Here is a 27,153-nt window from a genome sequence, read left to right as displayed (position 1 = left end):
TAAGTCTTAACCTTCAACATGTCAAATGGGCATACAGTTGAACTATACTATGTTTCTATTGTCATAAACTAATTTCAAAACCCTCATTATGCCGCTTCTATATGACCACCTCAAATTAGCCATCAATCATGCTATCATTTCTAGCTATGTGATCTAGCTTTTATTCCCATGTACCCAATTGTTTTATATTTAACAGATGTCTCGCAAGTACATTCAGACTTCTGTAAGACACTGATCCTAACTTGGAGTCAGAGAAGATTGGAAGAACTTCTTCCCTAAGGTAGGACTGTTTCCCCTTTCAAGGCACTCAACTATCACAGAGGGCCAAAAGTCTAAATTTAAATTTTATTTTCTGCGAGTGACCTGATATTTTGGACAGGGAATACATTATGTAGCAGGAGACTGTTAATCACTCAGGCTAGGCAAAATTCATTTACAGTTAGAATGGCGATCGGTAACATTATACTTCTAAATGTATAAAGCCTTTTCTTGGGTAAGAACAGTGATAAATTTCCAACATTAAAGGCAAAAAAAAAAAAATCACTACATTTTTAACAGGCAGGGTCAGATTGGTAGAGGGTTCTTCAAATTAGTGAATTTACTGCTCAGTAATGGTCTTTCCCTTACGGCTTCTTAGTAAAATATTGACCTCCTCCTACAAGAATGGTTGCAGACTTTTCAGTTGTAATGTCCTCTTCAGAGATCCTCTCTCAAGATACATGACCATCTCTCCAACTGAAGGCAGAAAGCTCTGCACAAAAGAACATTTAGCACGTATTATATTTGCTGGAGTGACAGATCCAAGGACAAAGCAAAGTGCAAGCACAACAGAAGTTCTAAGAGCTTTATTTAAATACTTTCTTTTAATGTTCCCCCTCACTGGGCTTCAGAGCCTTTCACTGTATTTTCAGTTCAACAAAATCAGTGATTTGTCTTAATGCCAATAGGAAACAAGTCTCTTGAATACCCACTAGTTTGGCCCAGATAGCCAAAACTAGCTCATAGTATTCTTCCCTACAAGTATCAACAGAAGGCTTTTCCAATGACACTCAAACCAGTGATGTTGGAAGGACTTGCAGCTGTAATGTGACATATGGCTGTTGTTGGAGTTATTTCTCAGATTATGCCCATGGTCTCACCCATAAATGTGTTGTAGAGTCTACAATTTTATTTTGCTATAAAGCTAAGAATCTATTTAATATTTTAAAATTCAATTTTATGATTTTATATAAACTTTTTCAAGTTAAGGGTAAAGTGCTCCCTCCTTACAGGTAAGTTTTATCCCTTTGAAATGATACATTATTACACCCACTCAAGTTTAACTGATAAATTATTGTATTTACAAAATTACATATAAATTGGTTAACTTAGGAAAATTTTATCTAAACACTACCATAATCAGAATATGGCAGATTTAACCTGTGTTTTTATAGGAAACTCTGGGTGACACCTAATAAAACTTTATGTAACTCATCACATGAGCTATTTTAAGGACTAATAAAAACCTCATTTTCTCATTTAAGTTTAGACATTACAACCAAAGTCTACTTAAAATTGAAGCACTTAAAGGCTAGAAGTATTTAAGACCTTAGAGGTAATCTAATCTCTACCTTTATATACAGTTAGAAAAATTGAGGCCCACAGTGAATAAGTGATTTATCCAAAATACATCAAACAGCAGAGCCAGGACAACCCAATGAATCTAATTATTATTTTCACTAAACCATGCCTAATATATTTTAGAAACTTCAATAATTTAAAATAGACTTTAATGTATAAGAAAAGAAAAACTCAGTTTAAGTGTAAAGATTTCTGTTAAGACTTTGGGCCTTATATAATTTCTATGTAAACATTCCCACAGAAAATAAAAAAATCTCATCTACTAATTATATCTCATCTCTTTCTTTGAAGAAACAGAGTAACTCAAACACTGAAAGATAGATGATGTTTGGAAGGTTCACCTATTGTGTATTTTACCATTAGAAATAGATGCTTTTTTAAAAAGATATTTTACAATGGCAGAAAACATATACACTGAGATTCTACACCAATCTTTATTTATATTTTGGGGCCTGAAACAAACCTTGTAATTCTCTCTTCCAAATTACATTTTATTCTCTTAATGGTGTGGTTTACCCCCACTCCACAAAAACAAGTATGATCGATATACTAGAAATATTTTAAAAGAAAATCTCTTAAGACAGTTTTTGTTAACCAATCCAGACCAATGATTGTTTCAAAATTTAATCTATTAATCTTCTGGTGGTGTCATTTTAGAAAAGATTTCATAACCAAATTACACATCTAATTAACTTATGTGTAAGTTTTAGTGATCACATCTCAAATCATGGAAGCCCTGTTTTATAAAATCTTACCACTCAAGGTAAACATATGTCATTACATGTCAATGAAATGATACTCTAAACTGAAAACCCAAGTATCTAATTATAACACTGATGTATTTACTAATAATCACATACATCATGATATTTAAATATCTACAGATTTAAGTAAGAAGCTTGCATATTATGGCAGAGTATTCAAACTGTCAAATACTACTTTTGGCTCCATCTAGTTCATATCTTGTCCAAAAATGTGCATATCATAGCCAGCAGAACTTTTCTGTAGAATTTTATTTTGAAAATATTATTTCACTTGAAGATTGATCTAAAAAACATTTTAAGATATGAAAATGTTATACAACTTATCTATTACAAATTAACTGGATAATTGATTCTGCAATTAAGTACACTGTGTTAGCTCACCTACATAAAAAATATTGCACATTTTCCTTTACTTTGTCTCCAGCTGGGACTGATGTCTAAACTATACAGAATTCCAAACTATTTAAAAGTTATTGTGTGCAATGTCAACTTTATAAATATCAGAACTAAATGCACTGTAAAAAACAACCATTTTGGTAAACATGCATTTATTCACAGTTGATTTATTTCATCTAGATAAATGCATAATTGCTCAAAATTATTTAAGAACCTATGTGGAGGTACAAGAGCATACTATACAAATCCACTTCTACCTTAATTTTGAGGAAACACTGATCTCGGCAAAAACCTGGCTTATTTTAAAATAACTATTGCTGGTAAGAAGGCATACTTTAAAACTGTGCTGTGATCTGCACCTGTTGTTCTTTTCTTTTTAAATTAAAATTTAAGAGCATTTGTTTTCAGAGATTTATCTATTGTGACATAACTGAGTAATCATAAAAATGGACACTGTAAACAGCTGAGCATTTAAATGCCTGCAGAGCCTCATTTTACTCAGTTTATGACTGCCTTAAATTGCTAGACCATTCACTGATCATAATTTTAAAAAACTGACAAAACCAGATGATTTTAATGTTAAGAAATTGACACAAATGCATAATACAGCATTCCTCCACTGAGCTGAGATCATATTATACTTAAAAAAAATAAATATATTGAATTGTGAGTCTTAGTTCTATAATAATCCCAAAGTGTTTGAAATATGCTTCTAAAACAAGTGGGTAACTGCAGAGTATAGTTCCAGACTTGACTATTAGTGTCAAACACAATTGTTTCTTATAAATAATTCTAATGGTGTACTGGCTTGATCAATTCCAGCAATTTCATTTTACAGGCATGAACCATACTTTTTACACACAGAGAATATATTACTTGAAAATCCCCCAAACAGGAAGAAAAGTTTATAAAGCTGTGAAATGCTTCCAAATGAAAGTAAAGGTCTATTTCTGGCCCTCTTCTATACCCTTATGGTTGGAATTTGACAAAAATCCATGGGTACAATTTACAAACTGACAAACTAAGTTAAAACCATTTCCTTTGGGGGAGGTGAGAGGAAGTACCTTTAAAACCTGTTATACAAAATTCCAGCTGCCTTTTTATGAAAGTACTTTCCTTAGATTAGAATCATAAAATTAAGGTGCAAGAGGTTAACAAAAATGAACTAAAGAGCTTTATTGACATCACAGTACATTCAAGAATAATTTTAAGAACATTACAGCTGAAAGAGAATGCCATGTTTATAGTCTTATTATGCACTATTTTTTGAAAAAAATGTAATACAAAGAAATCCTATTAAGTAACTTGGAGCAGCATTTGGAAAAAGTACACCTATTTACAGATTAAAAAAAAAAATTCTGGTTTCACCTACACAGCCACAATGTGCCTCTATAATGAGACAAGCCCTTAAAACTCATGGAATTTTTTAAACATCATGGCATTCTGGCCACATCATTCCTCAGCGTTTACGACGGGGAGGGGTTGTTGATCTGAAAAAAAAAGGGAAAAGACAAAATTTAAAAATAAAAATGTATTTTAAATTAAAGAATCTGCAATTTTCAAATAAATACTATTATATAGGATTTCTAAAATTATTTAAGACTATGATCATTTATCAAGTACCAAACTGAGTTTATTAAAGAGAGAGAGAGAAAGGACACTTTCAACTTTGAATAAATTCAAAATTTTTTTTTAAAAATCAGACAAAATACTTTAAAAAGTATACTACCTTGATCGGGACTTAGACTTGTGTTTGCGGCTTGCCTTCTTACCAGACCTTTGAGATTTCTCCATGGATCGCGATCGACTATGTTTAGGCTTCTTAGCCTTCTTTTCTTTGCTACTTCCTGGAGATTCAGAACTGCTCCTTCCACTAGAATCAGAGCCTGAATGTTTTTTACTATCTTTGGTAGTACTTTTCTTACTATCCTGTCTAGAATCATGTCTTATGATTTTAACAGATATAGAACCACTCCTTGAGAATGTTCTTTCACTTTCTCGTTTCCTTTTTAACCTATCATCCTGACTACTGAACTTAAAATCTTTGTCTTCCCGTTTTTGTTTCTCTTTCCTTTTATCCTGTTCACGCTCCCTTTCTTTGTCTTTCTTTTTCCTGTCTTTGTCTATACTTCGACTCCTCTCCTTTTTTCTCTCTTGTTCTTTAGCCTCACCTTTATGCTTATGACTGCTCCCACTAAGATTTCCACGCTGATCATCAATTTTACGCCTATCTCGACTCCTACTGCGACTGGACCGATTGGTTCGCCTATCCCTCGAGCGACTTCTACTTCTACGTCTCTCTCGGGAAGGACTTCGATTTCTTCGTCTTTCTCTTTCAATGCTATTTCTATTAGATCTCCTCCTATCTCTAATCTTTATTCTAGCCCTATTGCTCTCTATTTTAATCCTGCGAGAGTAACTTCTACTTCTACTACGTCTAGCTTTAATTGTTGGAGATCTACTCCTACTATGTCTCTTTTTCCTTTTAGGAGAAGAAGATCGAGAAGAAGTGCGACTACTACCTGAGCTAGAACTGTACGAAGAGCTAGAGACAGTACTACTAGTACTACTAGTTCTGCTATTGCTACTGGAACTACCACTACTAGAACTTCCTGATCTACTCCTTCCTTGTTTCTCTTTTTCTTTATGCTCTTTTTTGGGTTCTAAAGCTGACGTAGTTTCATTTGGAGTTCTTTTCTTTTCACTAACCACATCACCGTCTGCTTCTCTTGCTTCTAGTAGTGACAAACTATTTTGCTCTTTATGAATAAATTCATTCATCTCTTTTGTAACCCTTTCTGTTTGTTGCTTTTCTTCTGAAACAGAAAAAGACAAAAACACTAAGAAAGGCAAAAATACAACGAAGAAACTCCCATACTAACCAAATTTCAAGCTACCAGACTATTAAAAACACACCAGCACCGTTCAATAGAAATAGAACACAAGCCACATAAGTAATTCAAGATTTTCTAGTAGCTACATTTAAAAAAGTAAAAAGAAACAGGTGAAATTAATTTTAATATTTTATTAACCCAACATATATCAAAAATATTATCATGTCAACATGTAATCCATTAAAAAGAATACTGAGATAGCCTGCTTTTTTTTTTTTTTAAAGTATTCTTTAAAATCTAGTGTGTATTTTATACATAATTATACATCTCAGTTTGGGCTAGCTACATTTCAAATGCTCCATAGCTACATGTAGTCAGCTACCCTCCTAGACAGTCTAGCCACAGAGTACCAAAGTACAGAGGTACATGCGAAGTAAGAAAAGATTTCCTTTTTGTACAGTAAGGTAACTAGAAGCTAAATAAGTAATTTATAGGAAATTTTTGACTGTTAACTCTCAGTAATTACTTTTCAAATTGTCCAAATAAGATTTCCCAAAAAAGCAATTCTAAATAAATATTCTTTCATTATTCTTAGTACTGTTACATAAACCAAGAATTGCATTCATGTATTTTACATTAAAATAAATTCTAAAAAGTCCTCTATTACCCTTAACTATGCTTTTCAATGATTTACAATATATTTCCCCTATTTCAAAAATATTTTTTCATTTTAAGAACCTTAATAAGAAATGAAAATACACTAACAGCTTAACTTATAACCACTGGAATTAATGTCTCCCAAAATAAAACAAATTAACAGCTTAACTTTTATAAACCACATATTTTAAATACTACAATTTTGATTTTAAGTTTGATAAAAATTGCAAATGAGCTAAAAACCTTAGTTTCAGTTACATCACATTATTTATAATCTAGTCTTGCTTCTATCCTTTGATATTTTTAGGTTGGTTGAAAAAGAGAAAGAAATACAAACAGAATTGTATAAAAATTGAGTCTAAAAGATATACCTTCCATCTGTTTATCATGTAACAGCTGCAGTTCTTTTTCTTTTCTCCAAAAAGCTTCCTGTTTTTGCCGGATTCGGTGCCGTAATTCCTCATCATCAGTGTCAGATGACTCGGAGCCTCTGTCGCTCCTCTCATCTTCACTGTCTCCTGATCCGTAACCACCCAGTCCACCTGTGTGCATAAAGCCCAGTCTATCATATGTAAAAATTATTCTATGAACTAAAAACCTTTTAAGGTCTGAGAAGAAAGTTCATTTCTTTTCTCACTGCCTTTTCCTGGAAGAATATGCTTATTCGGGGTGGGGAGTATACATTACAATTCTTAAAATGGTACATATAACCCTCAAGAAAACTGATACTTAGTATCTTATTCCTTCTGGAATATTTCATGTATTCCTCACCGTAAGGGAGCCTTGAGAATGATTTTGTCTTACTGTCCACGCTAACCAACCAAACCATTTAACAGGGCAGTAACAAAGCCTCACTAAAAGCATAATCAATTCAACCACCTTAAACAAATTTATGATGATCCTAAAAATATTTCTAAAATTAACTCTTTCATTGTTCAAAGCTTAGAAATTCAAGGGATGCCAAGTATTTTTTCCCTAACAAAATTAGAATATTGTAATTCTCAATGGTACAGAAATGGTATGTTGCTAAAACTACTCCCCACCCTGAAGTGATCTAAATAGTAATAACAAAATCACATGGGCATTTGGTTTTATCCATTTCTGTTGATCCTCACAAAAATTAACTTGAAATGGTGTGGAAAAGGCAAATTCAAGTTTTTATATACTTGATAATATATCATGCAAATAATAAATTATGAACACATCACTACTATTATGCTGTAAGAAAACCCTTTCCTCTATTAAAACTTGACTTGCTGCAACACAATCTAAATAAAGGTCCTTAAAAGCATTAGAGGATAGGTTCTTCCCTAAGGCATGTATGCAGTAATTCTGAAAGTGAGCTTAAATACTATGACGGCTAAACTATGAACTATTACAACTTGCCCCAATAAACTGTGAATTAGCCACCATATTTATAATAATCCCACGTGAATGCTTTAGTTAAAAAAAAAAAAAGCAAACCTTTTAGAGGCTGATATAACCCTAAGACCTAAATTTTATAAACTGAGTAGGAATAGTACAGTTTCAAAACAGAATACGCAGAGAGAGACAAGGTAAGTGTGATTTTCCCTTTAAGGCCCTCTCACAAATAAGGAGAATACTTACCGAGTCCAGTGAGGGAAGCCAGTGCACTGGACTGTGCCAGCTGTTTTGCAGGAGCTTTGTATCACATCAACAACAGGAACAACATGTTAACACAAATAGCCACGATTTCATAGTCATGAGAGTCTATGGTATTGTTAAATCTACTACTATTGCTGCTTTTTGGGGAGAGAAGAAACATTAAAAACATAACATTCATTTTAAACCAGTATCATGGCTGGCCTTGAAATTATAATTCTGATGTGAGCTGAAATTGGTTGACAATAAGGAAAAATGTTGACCAGTACATTGATTTTTTACTTTTGTGGTACTGCCCATTATTTAAATTTTGTTTTAAATATATTTTTTTAACTGTAACTAAAAATACACAGGTGATGGTGAGCATTACTTGCTTCTGTAAAAATTGTAAGTGGTAAACTGAAAATTCTGAAGGTTCATAATTCAATTCCTTAGTCAAACTAACTGTATTAGAAATCATACACCAATACCATGGTATCTATAAAAAAATCAAGTAAAATCAAGAATTTTCCACACTACATTTTTTAGAACAGCATAATTGCTAATTTGTATTCAAGTGGGTTGGATAAAACAAAAATATTTGTAGAGTTTTAATATGGTGTCTAATAAATCTAACCTTTCCCAAAGAGTTAAAACATGCAGGAAGAGAATATTCAAAATTTGCCAGTAATTCAACAAGGACAACAAAAGAAGTCCAAAGTAGCCACCAAACCAAAACACCCCCAGAAAAAGAAAACCAAGAACACCCACAATATACCTTTCGTTGCTTTCCGGTGTGCATCTTTGGCTACATAATAAATTTCTTCATCTGTGACATCCAGTAAAATTTCAGTTAGAAGCATTTTTGTCAGCAACATCTAAGGAAAGATTTTTTTTTTCTGATTTAATTATTTGACATTTTCAAAAAAATTTAAAAGGCAAGGCCATTTTATAAAGCATTTTTAAAGATCAGATCAACTATTTCAAGGAATAAAATACCTTGAAAATTACTGTAAAATATCAAAACTTTAAAAAATTTCAAAATCACACAGATTAAAGAAAAATATATAAACTTAACTGAATAGTAGAGACACTGAATTCTAATTCTAACAAAACATTTTTTTAAAAGTCCCTATTAAAAACTCCCACAGGTGTTTTAAGTTGTGAGGACTATCTCTTCATCTAATAATACATAATTAGCAGCACAACGCTACTTTCTTGAGTCACTTAGGAACTTACCCCTCAACTTAACCCTCAACTCAAGGTAAAACTTGAGGGGAAAAAAACCAAAATAAGGAAAAGGCAGTTATTCCATTCTGTGAGATGAAGTCCTTTTTTTTTCTTGATTACTGTAATACAGAGTAAAATAGATTGGAAATACGAGCTGGATTCTAGCACTGGTTTGGCTACCAACAGCTGTTTTCAAATGTAGACTATAAGTTAGACCCTTAACCTCTGGGCTCCAGATTACTCATCTAATTAAATGAGAGTCCACTGAATCAGCATCATCTAAAAACATCCCAAATATCACTGGTTGTTCTGTATCAGAAATGCAGCATATTACATTCCCAAATTTAAGAAAATGACAATACACATTTTAGATATTAAAGGCTTGCATTGAAGAAATATGTTTAACTGTGCTTACCAGTGCTTCCTAAATTTTTTTCTATGCAGTCTTTTAATCTTTCTCAGTATTCAAAAAACACTTTACACAACACTGTAAACTGACTGTACGTCAATTAAAAAAAATTTAAAAACAAAACCCAAAAAACCCAAAACACACTTTAGAAAATAATAGATCAATAAATATTCTCTTGGGTCTCATGTAGTAAAATGCTGTTTACCTACAACATCGGAACTAGAAAGTGTGTTTAATGAATCACTGCTTTATAAGCTGTGATTTCATATTATAAGTGTTACTTGGATTTTGCAGACATTTTTGCCCAGTAAATATACATTTCATAACAGTTTCATGAGTTCTCAGTTTAAGTGTTTTAAGACAGCCAATCAATAACTTACAAAAAATTATAAACAAGATATATCCTGTAACATAAAGTGTCTATCAATTATACCTCAATAAAATTTTTTTTTAAATGCTGTACATGGTAAGAAATTTAACATTTTACCATTTGATACTCTTTCTCTTCTTCAGTCATCTCTGGTTCACTTTGCTCTTCTTGAGGAACTGGAGATGGACTTCTGGTGACTTTTCCACTGCTTGCAGCCTCAACATTTTCAGTGTCTTCATCTTCTTCATCGCTATCCTAAAAAAATAATATGGGTGGTCAAATTCATGCTCACAATGTAAAATAATTATCTTGGATACTCTACTTTAAAATCCCAAATTAATATGAAACAGATAAATATAAATGAAATTTCTCTCTAAATTACATTTTTATGCTATAGATTTCACTTGGTAATATAAAGTATTACCTGAGAGGAAATATAAGATTGCCATATGGCTAGTAAGAATCAATTTTAATTATTTTCCAACTTTTTTTCCTTAGTCAAATTTTATCTTATTTTATAAATAACCAGAAGCACCATGCCCAGAGACTGATTTAATTAATATCTATCATATATGATGATCCTGAAATGAGTGCTGTGTAGAATTCTGGATAAATGGACCAGTCATATTATTCAGTGTAACTTTTACAGCTGTAAATTAAAGCTATTTACCTAAAATCATGTGACTTGAAAAATTTAAAGTCAATTTCCAGATCACAGCTTGCTAGTGAAATTTGCTTTTTAGCTATGTAATGGACAGACAGGTAAAAAATGAGGTCTACTTCAGACAGAGGAAATATCAGCAGTTTGTCTCTCTGTGTGGCTTTAGCTTTTCAGTGTCCAGATAGCATACCTTGAAAGGAGGACCCTTCTTTAGGCAAAGAAGTTTTCCATAATCACTCTTAACAATCCTACCATGTAAAAGACAAAGTGATCACTTAAATACTACTATGGAAAGACTATCTGAACCAGAGGAAGAATACATGTAACACAAGCCAATGGCATTTGGGACGAGAGGGAAGATAACCTCCAAAGCTTTTTTGAGACAAAAAAACATCAAACCTGGAAATCAATTATTTCATGTAACGGTTTAAAAAAATTTTTTTAAGGTAAACTTTAATAGTGATAGTCGGTTGTTTCTTACCTGTATAAACCCAGAACAAAAATCACACCCTTAACATGGTTCTTTTGTTAAAAAATAAAAATAATTTATGGTATTCATCGAATTTAAGCAAAACCAATGTCTGCTTAAATCTTGTTACTTGTTGTCTTTGAGGCTTATTGTTGAAGCAGAAAATGGCCTCGGAATGATGACCCATTTCCTAACTTGCATGCTGGCCAGTGCATGGCTGCTATACCAGCAAGGAGTATATTGCTACTGAACAAAAAATTCTTAAGCCACTCATGACATCTAACTAATGAAGATTTAAAGATTTAAACTTTATGTTACTTTCAGTGCTTATGTCAAAAACTATGAAAGTTATTACATCCTCTGGTGTAATTTTGCTTTACAGTCCACCACCAGGGAATTAGCTGTCCTACAACAAAAGAACAGATTTGTTTGTCAAGGGAAAATCTATTATCTAGCATCTCACTGAAACTCATTGAATAATTTCTGTCTGGAATAAAATGTTTTATAAATTCACCACCCCATTCCTCCTTACTACATAACACATACATAAAAACATAATCCTCAATACACTTACTGAAAGTAATCTCAGGGACATTAATACTTTTCTATAGGCTAAAATAATACCTATTTCTTTCAATAAACTTTTCACACAGATAGCACATGGAGTTTCATGTCAGGAGAGTCTACTTACAAATTTACTTCTCTGAGGTAAACGAGGGCCATCTCCTCCTTCAGAATCTTCTGTGGCCTTCTTTTCTTTTTTGGACAATTGTGAACGCTGCTGTTCCATTCTTTCTTTCTCCAATTTCTTCTGCTTTTCACGTTCCATTTTCTCAAGACCTTCTCGAATCCAAGCTGGAAGAGTCCTGCGTTTTACTGCATCTGTTTCACATGGGAAAAAAATATTCACAAGTCAGTCAAGTAAAAATCATCAATGCATGAGTTCCTTATACTTGAATTTCTACAATCATTGCAAGTAAATTTTAAAAAAAGAACTCTAGTGCCATATGAAAGCTTAGAACAAATACTATCATTCTCCAGGAAGACAGCGGTAATAAAAACAATCTGAAACATCACGCTTTTCTTTAAAATCATCACTTTTAATAGCAATAGTTAACATTTTCTTAATGCTTACAATGTGCCAGGGAACTATAAGAGCACATTAAACCATCTCACTTAATCCTAAAAAAGCCCTAAAAGAGCACTACTATTACTCCATCTCCTTTTCATGTGAGGAAACTGAGGCTCAAAAAGATTAAGTGATGTGCTCAAGGTTACAAAGATAGTAAGTAATGATATGAGCTAGTTCAGAGCCAAACTGTTACATTATGCTTCTTTCTAGAATATGAAAACAGAACAGAGTTAAACAAAAGCTCAAGTCCACCGTCATATTAAGAATTCATTTGAACTAGTATTATTCTGTAACTTAAAAAAGAAATGAGAATCTTCCTAAATTGTCTACTTTGTGATTAAAAAGGAAAGACTTAAACGTTCTGGCCCATTAAGTTCCGGATTTGGATTTCCAGATAGAAAGTAATATAAATATGTAACTTGACACTGGCAATAAATTAGTTTTAATGCTATTTAAAAATCAAAACTGTCTGCCAAATACTATAGAAAGTGAAATAATCAAAGAAAAATTAATCTGACAGCAGCATACTGGATGAACTGAGAGTGGAAAGAGTCCAGAGACAAGAGAACTAGGAGGTTTAAAAGGGGTAAGTGTTCATATACTAACACAATGTATCTAATTATAAACATCTAAGAAAATAACATGTTACGGCCATGATAAATGTATATTTCATCACAAAATCTGGAGTTTAAGGTAAAGACTTATTTTAAAGATTTCAAAACTTTTAATATTTTAGACCAGTATCTTTTTTCTAATCTTAAGGTTTATGACTATAAAATGATAGGATTTTAAAGTATCAATTCCTAACATCAAGCTATTATAAGAACTTAAAGAAAACAAAACATCCTTTTTTATATGATCAAGAAATCATGCCAATTGTGGTTCACTAAACTTAAATAGCTACCAATTTGTGGAGGCTCCTGCTTCACAGGAAGTGCAATAGGTGAACGCTGTCGATCCCTGAATGATGATGGCCTTTCTCTTCGATTCTGGGGAGGTGCCGGAGGTCCTGGAGGTCCTGGTTGCCAATAAGGAGGATGAAATCCACCTTGCGGTGGACCAAAAGCAGCCCCATGCTGAAAGAGTATTGCAGTTTATTTTTCTTCACATTAAAGTAACATACTCTCTGGGACACACGTGTGTTATGAACTGGGACAGTAGAAATCCATGTGTGCAGCAAATCCAAGAATTCCATGGTTCTAATATCCACCGATATTTCTGTAGCCCCAAGAACCTAGGCTTACTTTTCTTAAGAAAGACAAAGATGTTCTGCCTTTGTAAATGCAAAGAGCCATATAAAATCCAGCTGATTCACTCTTTTTAAGAAGTATAGAAAAGGATATGTATATGAGCTTTTTCATTCTGAATCCATTTATTAACTATTCCTTCTACTACCAAGAGATCAAATAAATGTCAATTTTTCTGTAACTAGAAAATACAGGAAAAAAATTTTTAAATCAATTCCAACTTCCTACTTGTGAACTTATTTCTATAATCTTGCAAGAAATATCTATTTTAAGCAAGGATGAAAACTACTGAATCACTACATTAAATATTTTTTGCAATTTTGTCATTTTCAGAGGCTTTTCTAAGCCAGACGCTAACAGAGCTCTTTGACTTGTTAGCATAAGGATCTACCAAGCAAATGTGGTGTAAGTAGAAGCTCCCTGCTACTACATTTTTTTCAAAACCAAACAAAAACTTTCATATCTATATAATAAATTAGTACACAGTAAGTATCTGAATATATATGAATAAGAGGATTACTCTCTCAAAGTGAATACTGTTTACATTGTGCCTGTTAGCCACACAATTAGTGAAATAACATATGTTTTTCAAAATTTTAAATGATGATAGCTCAGTTTAAAGGTAACAATTGCAATCCATTATTTCAAAATGACATCTAGCACTATAATTTAAGGGTGAACCCTGGCAGAGTAGTTAGAGAAAACAAAGCCCCACATAATGACACTATTCCCCATAGAGTTCTATGTCCCTAGGAATGAATTAGATGCTACAAAGGAAATTATGTACAATTCCATTAACATGTCATGTCAGAATGGAAAAAAACAAAACAAAACACTAGAAAAAGTTGTAATTCTACACAGCAGAAGAAACTGCATTTAGGAAGATGAGCTATGCTTTTCATGTGTTTTATTTATGTCTTAACTATAATCTATTATTGATAAATAATGTATTCAACTACTGTGCATTTTCTAAACTTTATTTAATATTTAAATATACCATCTTGAAGTTATAAATTAGAAAACAAAACATCATATAGCTATTGCACTTACACATTTTTCATTTTATCCAAATTTCCCCCTAATAATCCTTTATACCATTTTCCTAAGCAAATAAACCAGAAAATAAAAATCTAATGAATTATAATACTCAAAAATTGGTAGCTTTTCTGAGACATAATGTGCGCTTATCTGTACAAGACTGAAAAGTGAAACACATAACTTAGGTACTCTTGATGAGACACTTCCAAAGAATGGATTACGTGCACATCTACAATATTAAAGCAACAAAATATCTTTCACCTGATAGTCAAACTGGTTCACTGGCCCCACTGCAAAATTATCGGGTGGTCCACCAAAGTTGTGATTGTTCTGGTTAAATATATGCCTGTTGTCAGGGGCAAATTCCCCACTGTCCTGACTGTTGCTGTCTTCGGAAGGAGGAACAATGTCCATTGGGCCTGGTGTTGGTGGCATCCATGGCTGATCTGGAGGGGGGTGTGGGGGTTGCTGATGCATTCCCCATTCTATTTAGGATTTAGGCATAAAAACATTCAACAGGGGGTTATAACAAAATCAACACAAATTTTTAAGATCTCAAGAAAGCTAGATTTTTCAGTAAAGAAACAGATTAAAGAATTTATGACTTCTTGGTCAAATTCCTACCTTAAAAATAAGCAATGAATTAATCTAATAAATAATTCAAATGAGCTAACTCCACTCTAATTCACATCCTAAACAAATGGAAACCAAATGCCCAAAATTATCTTTAATGAACATAACAAAATCCAAAGCAATTTTTTTGTTGAATTTTTCTTTCTGTTCAGTAACAACACCATAAAAATAATACCTTAAGATTTTATAAGATTTCTTTCTTCCACGAACACATTTATCCTCACAACATCCCTGTGAGGTAGGGAGAAATCAGGAAATTATTTTTGCCAATTTCAGGAGGAGAAATTGAGGCACAAAGAGGTAAATCACTTGCTTGGGACACAAAGAAAGCCAGCAGAGTAAAGTTGGGGATGTGGAAATGCTAGGATAAGTCACTGATGAAATGAGGAACCAAAACATTTCAAACATGGGGAAATTTGGTGTAGTCTCAAAAAAACTAGAAATGAACTACCTCCTACTATCAAAGACTAGAGTATTCTTTATCCTTTTAAAAGTGGTATTAAAGGATCAATTACTTAAGTTTTTTATTCTTACATTGAGAAACAATAATAAGTACTAATAGGGAAAGGGAGATAAGACTTTACCATTAGCATACTCAAATGTAAGATTCCTCTAAATAATTTGAAGTGACTATTAAAAATAATAACACAAGTCATAGAAAATTGAACTAGCATCAAGGAACCTAAATCATACTGTGAAGTAAAAAAGCAAACAAACAAAAAAATAAAACAGATAAAAACTTATGGAAGATCTTCACTATCTGAAAAAAAGGGAAGAGAAAGATGGGTGGATGGTAAGGGCAGAGTATATTTGACAGACTAATTCGTCACATAGTGACACAATTTTTCTTTAATTAGAGACTAGACATGTTTTGCTCTGCCAGTGCTGCTTCTGAAAAGGCCAGAGGTTGCAACAGAGAGACATAGAATGCTCTCTTCCCTAGATGCCAAGTGAGGTTTCCAGTGTTCCCAGCCCCTGTCAGCCTAGGAATGAAGAACCAAGAAAAGAATCAAACTGAGTGCCACAATGCTAGCAGAATGAGTATAGAATAATTTTAACCACAAAATTTCAAGGTCAAATCTAATTGAAACTGCCTAGTCTGTAAGGAGCATTAATTTCAAGAAGTCATAAAACTAAGCAAAATAAACAATTTTAATCCTCATTCTAAACCCTCATTTTATTTGTAAACTAGTCCTAAAATTTGGAAAACATAAAAAACAAACCTGGTTGCCACATTCTGTTAAAGTTTGAATCCCCTTGAAAATTCCCATGATTGTTTGGACCAGATTCCATTGTAGACATATCTTGTCCATTTGGCATCATTCCTGGCGGTTGTTCTACCATGCTTTGCTGTCCTGAAGCTTCTCTTTGGGCAATCCAAGCTTGAGCCAATGCAGCCCAGTCAATCTGGCCTACCACAATTTGATATAGCAGAATTTAGCATTCAGAATGTAGGAGCTAAAAGAATAGTGCCTCTATGTAAAACAAGCATTTCAGTTATTCCTTACTAGAGATTTAAAATATTACAGAATATTATAGCTGGAAAAAATGCTTAGAAAATAACCCATATTCAGGCTACAAGACAATATAAACTATTTAAGACATTCAGTAAAGGACTCCACAAAAACAACCAATTTCTAATATTAACTCTTAAAAAAATGTATTCCCTTGTACCTTAGTTTATTGAGTTTTTTAAAAACTTATTCCTTTTTTAAACCACCATAAAAACAAATGTTTAAACTCACTCTTTCTCAAACAGGTCCTATCCAAGTATACACTCGATCCCATATACCTCAGATGAGTATAGATATCTATTTCTGTTCCTTTTCAGTCACCTGTCTTTAGCATCTTTAACTCCCTTCTCTAGTCAAAATATACTTCCTTTACAACTTTTTAGCCATCCTTTATTGAAAATTCATTGTCTCTACTATCTTAGAGGTCTTCTTTTCCTCAAATATCTATGCTAAACATTTTAAGATCTAATATTAATAAAGAAAAAAGATTAAGATACAGTTTTTTACAACTCAGTTTAGCAAAGATTAAATAGGTATATTCTCATACATTTTGATGAAAATATAAATAGGCACAACTCATGTGAAGTTAAACTTGTGAAGTTAAACTTGGCAATATATATCTAAAACTTTGAAATGTGCAACTATGACCTACCCAATCTAGTTCTTGGATTTTTTCCTAAGAAAATAATTAGACAAGTTACAATGATATGTATACAAAATTATGGTAATGATTTCAAACAGTAAAGAGTCACAATCAATCACCTAAAAGTGAATTTATTACAGTACAGTCCTATAACAGAATGCAACGTAGCTACTAAAAAAAACAGGATTAACCCAGTAAAAAGGCAGGGCAGTGGAAGGGGTCATATTAAACAAAATTAGCTATGAAAATAACTATTAAAGTTAAGTAATAAATTGGGACTCCCTATACTTTTTTCTACATCTGTATATGCTTGAATTATTCCATATTAAAGAGAAATTTTAAAATGACCACCAGTTGACTATGATCTACATAGAACTGTAAAATTCAGAATTAACAAAAGTATGCTTTACTTAAGCAACATATTTATGAAAGATTTTCCTTTCTTTAGAAAACAAAAACTAAATCAGTTTTAAAAATGTAAAATCTTCACAAAGCTTTCTACCCTTTGAGGAAGTCTTCCAAAGGGAAATCCATTCCCTGATTATGTATGCTAGGCAAGATTATTTATGAGTAGAGATTAAAATCTAACCATAAAATGATCCAACACCAACCCCAATTCTATCTCACTTAATCCCATGGCCTATCTCTCACTCATCTCTATATACCTCTCCTCCTCCACCTCCCAGTTTAATTTGTTTCCTTACTTGGATCCTGCTGATGCTGGAATGACTGCATCCACTGTTGTTGGTTCAAGGGCCATTGCTGCCAAGGCTGTCCTCCTTGATCCCACATCCTGACTTTTAAAGTATGTCTGATTTTCTGTCTTCAACAAAATAAACATAGTTTAAAAATGGGAATGAGAGTTCTTTAATTTTAAAAGCTCACGTATCAGAAATTATTAGATGATGATACATTTAATGTGGTCAGAGCTCTAAAATTCTGGTCAAAAGGTTGCCAGAGGCAACTGGAATTTTTAGGTTGAAGCAAGAATAGGACTTCATGTTAATGCTGCTGTCAAGAGTTTGGGGGCAAGCATAGCTCTAATCAATGTGGCTCAAAAGGGAGAAGAAAATCTAATTTTTCCCAACATAAATCCCTGGAAATGTAATTACTTTGAAGATTATTAGAAAAGAGTGATTTAATCTTTCCCCAAACAATATTCATCGAAGAGGGTAACCAAACAGTTCTAGCTAATGAAGAAAAATTCTTTTTTATAAATTACAGTTAATGAATGCAGAAGGTGGAACAGATTTAGAAAACTACCATATTGCCAAACCTAATAAAAACAACTGATTCAGGCAATCTTAGAAGAAAAGTTCATGGGAAATCACAAATTCAAAGGCTGTCAAAATATCACCTCTACAGATTATCAGGTGTCTCCTTACTAGATAATATTATGTCCCCAGAATAACTATAAATATTTTCACCAAAAATGTTTTCCTGAATCCAACTGAGCTTTTTGGCTCTTGTTTCTAATATAAAGAAATTATAGGGGACAAAAGTTCTGGCCAAACAGTATCAAAAGAAACAGACAAGTCCAAAAGGTGAGAAAGTCTATGAGGCCAGGTTTCTTAACATGTAATTAGCACAGAAAAGTAGAGGGAAAAGAACATACATTAATACCTATTAAATCTAGGTGATGGGTACGGGGTGGGGGGTGCATCACACTAATATACTTGTCTTGTAAACTAATTTGAAAACTTTCACAATAAAAAGTTTTAAATGCCTACAAGTCATACTATCTTTGTACTTTATCCAACACTGACATACAGCCGTATTCAAAACCCAATGACACGAACAGTAAGCAGGGGATGTTTCTTCATTGTTTTGTACCCCAGGGCTCAGCATATGGCAGGTATTAAATAAATGTGTACTAAATAAATCCTTTTAGTTTGACTCTTCCCTCTATTCTAAAAACAAGACAAAACTACGCCTTAGTATTGCAAGATCACAAAAAAGTAGGAAAGCCAGATAATAAGGAAGTAATAGACATCAACTTAAATAGGACAATTGGCTATTACAATTCAGGCTCTCAGCGCTTGCAACTGAAGTCTTTGCAGCATTTTCAGAAAGTTACATAGTTCTATCAGTGGCAGATCCTGATCTCTCGACTGAACACTATAAATTAGGTTCATGTGAAAGGAATGCATTAGGAAGACGCATTCTTTTGTTACTTTGATTTACTTACGAGTCAAGTGCACTTGTCTTCCAGTTGTACTAACATATTCTATTATAACAGTTTTATTAGAATATGGCAAATAGGCACTATGTAGTACCGCACTTGAGGCCAACAACTGGATTGGGTATCAATCCCAAGCTATACTTCTTTTTCTAATCTCCCCTCAGATTTTTCCTTCTCCTTTGTTTTCCCTCTCTCTATTCCACCCTATACCTATACTATACCTCATTAGCACCCCTGAAAAGTAACCTAACAACTTTAATTAAAAGGTAACAAAGAGGAACACCAGAATATCAACTGCTATTTTGACTGACCTTAGAGGTTCACCTTCTGTTTAAAACTTAGGTTGATTCAGAACTATAGCTTGGAAGCATAGCAGCAAGATTACTTATGCCCTGAAAAAAAAAGTATACGTTTGCATTTAGACAATGAAGAGTTATGAGAATTAATATAACTAAATTCTACAGATGAAATACGTAAGTTGCAAATTAATTAATTTGGAAGTTTTTCTTCCATTAAGTTTATAATGAGAAAGGATTTACCTTTATAAAGTTAAAGGAAGCAGGTACATCAGAACTGAGAAAGCAAAGCTTTTAAACATTTTTCTTTCAAAATATGAACTTAAATGGTATAAATAAAGTAATAAATGCATTATTTCAGCTTTTTCTATGGAAGTCTAAGTTTAAAAATTAACATCAGCAAGCTGAGAACAATTTGTCCCTCAAACAGTTTAATTTCCTTCCGATTACATTAATACCTTTTTAAAGCCGACAGAAAGACAAATGTATTTATCTGTCTCTCAAAGGTACAGGACAGCTACTTGCTGTCCTAAAGCAAGTCACATAGCAGCCACTAAACAACAAATGAATAAACAAATGGTCTGGAGCTCCTTCTGTTTACTTTTAAAAGTTAATGATAAGGAAGCTGCTGAACTATACACACGAGAACCAAAAAGTTGGCGTAACCACGGCTTGCTGTGTTTTCCAAAGTTCTAATGGCATATCAAAGTTCAACGCATAGTAGGTTGTAAACTCATACAGGTAGGCATTAAAAACTAGCTCTACACAGTGCTTACTGGAGTTGCAAATAGATGTGTGCACATAGTAAAATCACTTTAATGTTGAAAGTGATGTGTACTGACTCCCTGTCATTTCCAAAACACAGATTTACTTTTCTAGAAATCATGCTAAACAAAGTTTCTTTTACTTACTCATGTTTAATGGTTGTCATGGACAACTTTTTAAATTCTCCTTTTAAGTTTTCTTACCACCACTTGTCACCTAGACTTCTGAATACAAGCTGATTCATGATGCCTACCCATACCACTCACTAACCGTATGAAATGTTGGCAAATTAACTGCTCTCCTTGGTTTTCTCATCTGTAAAATAGTGGATGTAGTTTACCTCAAAGGGTTATTGTGAGGATTAAATGGGAAACACATGAAAAATCAGCACAGACAGCTTCAGTAAGTAGTGGTTAATATCACCACCAAGACTTCCTCAGTTATCATTTTTGACAGCACTCAAGTTTACAACTAGGGGGTGGGGAAGGGGTGATCAAGCCAATCCATTTCTACTCAATTCCATTTTCTTCTCTCAAAGCAATTCAGGAGTTAGCCAGATTTCGTTTTATCTTCGGAAAAAAATCTTTCTGTCCCTACTTCTCACAATATCATAGGTTGAAGCTTTTATTTAAAAATACAAATAAACCAAAAAAACTTCCAAGTTTTCCTATGCATAGAGGTTTTATTGCATATTTTCAAGAGTTTGATTTGTATTACTTGTGGCCATTCTTCTGTTTGTTAAAACCAATCACGTCCACTTTTAATGTTTTCCAAAGCTTTCTTCCCCCAAAGTTTTTATAGAAGCTATTATTCAAATACAGTGTTTGGCACACTGAGGCTGAGAAAAATATGAAAAGAATGTGAAATTGTGAGAAGCAAAGCAGAATAAAAATGCAGTAAAGGTGACAGTAAAAGTCAGGGAAGTAAGAAGTTAGAAGCTATTTGATAAAATGCTTCAATTAAATCTGCAGTTGAGAAACTTTATTTGACTACAGAGGATGAGTGCTGAACAAGGGTGTAGGCAAAACACCAAATGTTTAGTCTTTTGGAGAGACAATTTAGCAGCAGAGCATATTATCAAAATTGTAAATACTCATCTCTCTGACCTAGCACCTTCACTTCAAAGACTTAAAAACCATGGGTAAGTATACTTACCATGTAGCTCAAAAACCTGCAGCAAGTTTGTAACAGTGAACATCTGCTTTTAGTGACACACAAAAGGCAGTAGGTGAGATAAGAGTGAATCATATAGTGGACTCCTATTTAGCCATTAAAATGAATAAGGCACATTTTTATACGCTGACATATATGGAAGTACAAATTGTATTCTTAAGTGAAAGAAAAATTATGTGACACAGGATGAATAATGATGCCGCCTGAGGTTTTTCTCTTTTTAAGAATGCAATTTAGTATAGAAAATTCCTAACAACAACAGAAAAATCTCTCAAAAGTAGTAAGCTCTGGGGAGGGAAAAGATCAGTCATTTTTTTATTTTATATCTTTCTGTATTCTCTGAGTTATTTTACCATGAGTGTGTATTTTAAAAAATAAATCTATTACAGATTTTTAAAGATACAAAGAATCAAAGAAAGCTAATCATGAAAATTTTCATGTGTTTTGTCACGGCTCAAACAAGAATCTTCTTGAGGGCAGAGGAAATGTCTCATAATTATCTGAATGCTCCAAAGTGCATTGACCATACTAAGTGGTGAAATATTTTCCTCATTCACTGAAATTTATTATCAAGTAAATCTATTAATAGTTAATGATGAAGATGCCATTCTAACACTGCTACTCTGATTTTATAACATCAAAAATCAATTCCAATTTATCAATTCTATAGTCTTAACTTTAAAGATCCTCAGCTCAATTTCTCAAGTTTGGAGACATTTAAATATTGGTGAGCCAGGCCGCAAGACTTTCCCTTTATAGGGTTAAATTAACTGCTATTTCCTTGGAAACAACTGGGATTTGGGAAGAACAGAAAGATCACCAACGATGGGTTACATGAGATCATGCATGTTATCAAACACAGCTGTAGAAACCTAGTTTATGAATATGACTAGTGTTATGCATTGAACTGTGTTCCTCTAGAAGATATGTTGAAGTCTTACCCCGACTCCAATAACTGTGACTGTGACCTTATTTGGAAATAAGGTCTTTGCAGATTTATTCAAGTCAAGATGAGGTCATACTGGATTAAAGTGGGTCCTAATCCAGTATGACTGGTGTCCTTACAAGAAGCAGAACAGATACACACACAGGGAAAATGCCAAGTGACTACAGAAGCAGACAGTGGAGTGTCTACAATCAAAGAAAGTCAAAGATGGCTGGGGACCACCAGAAACTAGAAAGAGGCAAGGAAGGATCCTACCCTAGAAGAGGGAAGGATTGTCGGAAGGGAGGGAGATAGAGAGGGCTTGCAAGCACACATGCATGACCCTGCCAAAACCTTTATTTCAGTCATACTTCTAGCCTGGAGAACTGTAAAGAACAAATTTCTGTTGTTTTAAGGCCACTCAGTTTGTAGTAATCTAGTATAGTATCCCTAAAAAACTAATACAACCAGAAATAACCATCATTTATCTTATATGTTTCTTAGATGACTCTATATTAGAACATTCATTGCTTTGAGGTTCTTAAAATTACTTGTTTAAATGACAATCATTAATATTTATAAGTCATCTCATAGACTGTGCGACAAAGAGATAAATGAGAATGAAAATGGAGTGTTTGAAAGCCCTTAAGCAGCAACTGCAAAAATCAAAGAAATATAGAAATATACCTGTCCTTTGATGCATATAATGAAATGTTTCTCACATCAAACACAAAGTTTAGAAACCACAAAATGCAACAATCCTCTTCTCTGCTGCCACTTCAGTCCTATACATCAGGTAACTGATCTCAAAATCAAAAAATTCATTTGGATGAATTCAGGTTAGGTGGAAATGGCACTAACAAAGGTTAATTTTATAATCATCTGAAATGTGGTTAAAAAAATTTTTTTGCTATTTAATGTGACATGCATTTTGATATATACTGAAATACTTTGCAGCTCAAGAGAGGTAATCAAAAAATACTGGAGAATTGAATACTTTGGTTATAGATACAAAAAAAATGTGATAATTGAAAAGTAAATTTGGAAGGAAAAAAAAAAAGATACAAAATTAAATGTAGAGAGCCTAAAGGAAACAACAACCCAGTAGCAATAAGCACACTTACCTTGGTTCTAATACCATTCTCAAAAAAAAAAAAAAAAAAATTAAGGATCATTAGAGAAATAGCTGAATCTTAGGACTGGGGCAAGAAATACACAAAATGAGCCTGGAGCATCTGGTAGCACCACGAAATAAGAAGGGGCTCAAAAAAAGGGGGGAGAAGATGGGGGGCATGTCAAAGACAACCTGAAACAGCTACCCATGTCCAAAGCTGGAACAACTTGGGCAACAAAATAAAGTAGTACTAGATTATAACAAATCATGACATAAATATCTACGAATTCTTACTGATATAAATAAATGATTAAGATAAATGGGAGGAAAAAGACAAATCTTCCATGCAGAAAAATTCCAAATAAATTATATAGATACTCCACCCTAAAGGAGGGACAGCATAACTCTCCACTCTTTAAGGGTAGCTTGTGCAAAGGGACTTCCTTCCCAATGAGTACAGTATGGAAAGGAGAGAGTGAATAGAGAAGGAGTAACTTTACAGTGGAGAAATTTGACAAACACTACCTCAAGTAGGTGATCAAGGTCGATATTAGCATGATAAGCCATGTTCATAGCATGTAGCCTTGACAGGATGTGACGAAAAGGCCACTTTACCTCTGTGATCTTCCTCCCCCAAATCCCTAAAATGAGTCTTATCATGAGAAAAAGATAAATTCCAATAGCAGGTCACCCTACTATACACCTGGCCATTACTCCTCAAAACTGTCAAGGTCATTGTATCACTTTGCTAGACCTGCGGTAACAAAGTACCACAGATTGGGTGACCTGGACAACAGAAATTTATTTCCTTATAGTTCTGGATGCTACAAATCCAAGATCAAAATGTCAGCAGGGTTGGTTTAATTCTGGGGCCTCTCTCCCTGGCTACTAGATGGCTGTCTCCTACTTGTGTCTTTTACATGATCTTCCCTCTGTGTCCTGCTCTTTTTGCAAGGACACCACTATAATGCATTAGGGCCCACCCTAATGACCTCATTTTACTTCTTTAAAGATCCAATCTCCAAATAAGTCATATTCTGAGGCACTGAAGTTAGGAACTCAGTCTATGACTTTTCAGCCTGCAACAGCCATAGAAAACAATGAAAGCTGGAGAAACACTTACAACCCAGAGAAGAACTAAGGCACATGACAACTAAATGTCATATGGTATCCTAAACGGGATCTTGGGACACCAAAAGGACATTAGATCTAAACTTAACAAACATGAATAAACTACGGACTTTAGATAACAATAATGTGTCAATATTGATCCATTAATTGTAACAAATGTGCCATACTAATATATGTTAGTAGGAGAAACTGTGTCAAAGGGTGGGGGGGAGTTTATATGGAAACTGCACCATCTGCTCAATTTTTCTGTCAATCAAACTGTTCTAAAAACACAGTCAAAAAAAAATGTTTTAAACAGAGTCTCGAGAACCTCCCCCCCCCTTTTTTTTGCGGAGGGAGGTAGTTAGGTTTACTTACTTATTAGTTTTTTTGATGGAGGTATTGGGAATTGAACCTAGAATCTTGTGCATGCTTATGCATGCACTCTACCATTGAGCTACAACCTCCCCCAAGACCATCTTAAAAGAACTAATTTACTGTTACTTTACCTATAGCCCCACAACATTTTACGAAACATTCCCACAGGTGAATCTTTAGTGTTGTTTTTGTCTTGGTTTTGCCTTGCTGCACTCAAATCAGAAATTCCAAGTTTATTCTGCTGTTCTATGAATTAACTACCAACAATCAAAATTTGCTGAGTACCCATGATATTCAAATGACAACAGTATCCACCAATGAACAATAAAACTTAAATGTTGGCTACTTTTTTCCCCCTGAAGCTTAATCCCTAGAGTCTATCACTTTAAAAACACAAAGATGATACAAACTAAGGAATCTAACTGCAGTTAGGACACAGTTGCCCTCGGCTGCGCCTGCGTAGTTGGAGAGGAACAGCACAGAAGGTCCAGGTCCGGGCACCCACCTCCTCCGCCCCTTTGCATCCCCTCCCCATAAGGGGGTAGCCAATGCGCACGCGCAGTGCTTAACGGCTAGTCAGGAACCTAACAATCACTCCCTTCTGGTCCGGGAGGAAACTCATAGTTAGAGGGGGAGGTCGTGAGCACTCTCTTTAATAAGAACGTTTCCTTTTCACCAGGAGCACCGCCGTGATTCAAGTCAGGCGGACACCACCGCTTTAAGGGAGATGAGGTTCCGGCGGTCGCGCCAAGCAGCGTACGCAGCCTACGTGTTTAAGTTATGCTACCCTCGCCACAAAAACCAAGAAGGTTGTAATGGCCGGCAAGTCCCCACACATAATTGTTTTCAACCACTTACCCACTCTGGTTCCGGAACACCGTTGTCGCTACCGTTCCTATAATACCTCTCCAACCCTTTCGATGCTTCTACTTCTTCACGAACAAGACAAGATGGCGCCCGATTGGTCTCACCCGGAAGTGAATAATAATAACATCCGTCTGTCATCTGAAGCCATACTGTCCCCGAGCTTGGTCTCTGACCACGTGACTGTACCGGGTTAACATGTCCCGGCGCCATTTTTGTTATGGGCAAAACCACCTCGACCGTGTAGTCAACACGATGCAACTGCTTGGACATTCCTGTACGTTACCTTTTAAAGTAGTCAGCGTCATGCCCGTCTCATTTTCATCTTAAAGTGGGCAAAAAGCCAAGAGTTTAAGTGTTCTCTGCAGAGCTCGATCAAAATTTTTACTTTCGCAACTTAAGCCTCCTCCCAAGGGTGTATGGTCGTTTCTGAAGAGGGGGCTGTGAGCTCGCGGCACTACTTTCAGACTACGGAGGGGCTCCAGGATTAAACTGAACCAACTCAGGCGGGTTGCTTGGTGCCCCTGAGCCGCGTTTTAGCGGACCTGAGTCTGGCCCGAACTTCCGTAGTGCTCCCGGCTTGTGTCTCACGGAGCACCGCCGAGAGCGCCGCGGAGGGTTCCGCCTCCGAGGAGACCAGACGTTAGTGAGGTGGCCGGTCTCGTTGGTGGCGACAGCGGAGACCTTAACTGACCCCGCAGCGGTTGTTCTTTGTTAACCTCAAAAAACGTCGCGCCCTCTTCCGGGGATGTTTACTCAGCTCGGCCTCACCCGGCTAGTCCCGGTGTTTCCTTCTTTCCCCGTGACCTTTAGGGAAAAGCGGCGGGGATGTCCAGTTCCCGTCCTGCTGCTCCTTTCTTTCAACCACAAGATGGCCTCCCGAAAGGACTTATGCAATGCAGTTCTGCGAATAGAATTCTTTAATTCTATGATGTTTTAATATAAAAACGACATTCACGTATCAAAGGTATCGATTCCAGGAGCTACAAGGAAAACAAAAATGTTCGAAAGATACAGTATGTATTTCTCAACTAAATCTTGGGAAGTGCCTCTCTAGTGAGAAACATGAAACTTTTGTGTGACTGAACAGAGAGTGCACCAGGTATCTAAATTGTTTCCTTGGGAAT

The 27,153-nt window shown here is 34.5% G+C and overlaps 1 protein-coding gene across 5 annotated transcripts; it reads right to left on the bottom strand.

Annotated features, from left to right (window-relative positions):
• Positions 1 to 469: 469 nt before the first annotated feature.
• PNISR (PNN interacting serine and arginine rich protein) lies at positions 470 to 26,172 on the bottom strand. Of its 5 annotated transcripts, XR_004321730.1 has the most exons (14): positions 26,021 to 26,172; positions 19,713 to 19,793; positions 17,924 to 18,042; positions 16,286 to 16,474; positions 14,691 to 14,914; positions 13,049 to 13,220; positions 11,704 to 11,894; positions 10,000 to 10,137; positions 8,652 to 8,751; positions 7,880 to 7,933; positions 6,643 to 6,813; positions 4,510 to 5,596; positions 4,153 to 4,270; positions 470 to 751 (listed from the first exon to the last, which is right to left on the bottom strand). XR_004321730.1 is itself a non-coding variant. In XM_014566168.2 (13 exons), the coding sequence occupies exons 3-13, from the start codon at positions 18,009 to 18,011 to the stop codon at positions 4,240 to 4,242; spliced, it is 2,445 nt and encodes an 814-aa protein (XP_014421654.1). In that variant the 5' UTR covers positions 18,012 to 18,042; positions 19,713 to 19,793; positions 26,021 to 26,172; the 3' UTR covers positions 2,616 to 4,239. The 5 variants fall into 5 exon arrangements, 4 of the variants coding, with proteins under 4 accessions (XP_014421654.1, XP_014421655.1, XP_032340302.1 ...); XM_014566168.2 differs by lacking the exon at positions 470 to 751 and having other exon boundaries at positions 2,616 to 4,270; XM_014566169.2 differs by lacking the exon at positions 470 to 751 and having other exon boundaries at positions 2,616 to 4,270; positions 17,924 to 18,038.
• Between the last annotated feature and the right edge of the window lie 981 nt (positions 26,173 to 27,153).

This window comes from Camelus ferus, chromosome 8 (assembly GCF_009834535.1).
Source record: "Camelus ferus isolate YT-003-E chromosome 8, BCGSAC_Cfer_1.0, whole genome shotgun sequence".
Lineage (NCBI taxonomy): Eukaryota > Metazoa > Chordata > Mammalia > Artiodactyla > Camelidae > Camelus > Camelus ferus.
Note: the sequence above shows the minus strand (reverse complement) of the source record. Positions and strands in the feature narration are given on the sequence as shown.

Coding starts and splice junctions, on each gene's coding strand:
- PNISR (XM_014566168.2), bottom strand. CDS start 18,011: ATGTGGGATCAAGGAGGACAGCCTTGGCAGCAATGGCCCTTGAACCAA. Junction 11,895..13,048: donor GCAGGAGCCTCCACAAATTG/GTAGCTATTTAA, acceptor CATGTGAAACAG/ATGCAGTAAAACGCAGGACT. Junction 4,271..4,509: donor AAGTCTAAGTCCCGATCAAG/GTAGTATACTTT, acceptor TTTTTTTTTCAG/ATCAACAACCCCTCCCCGTC.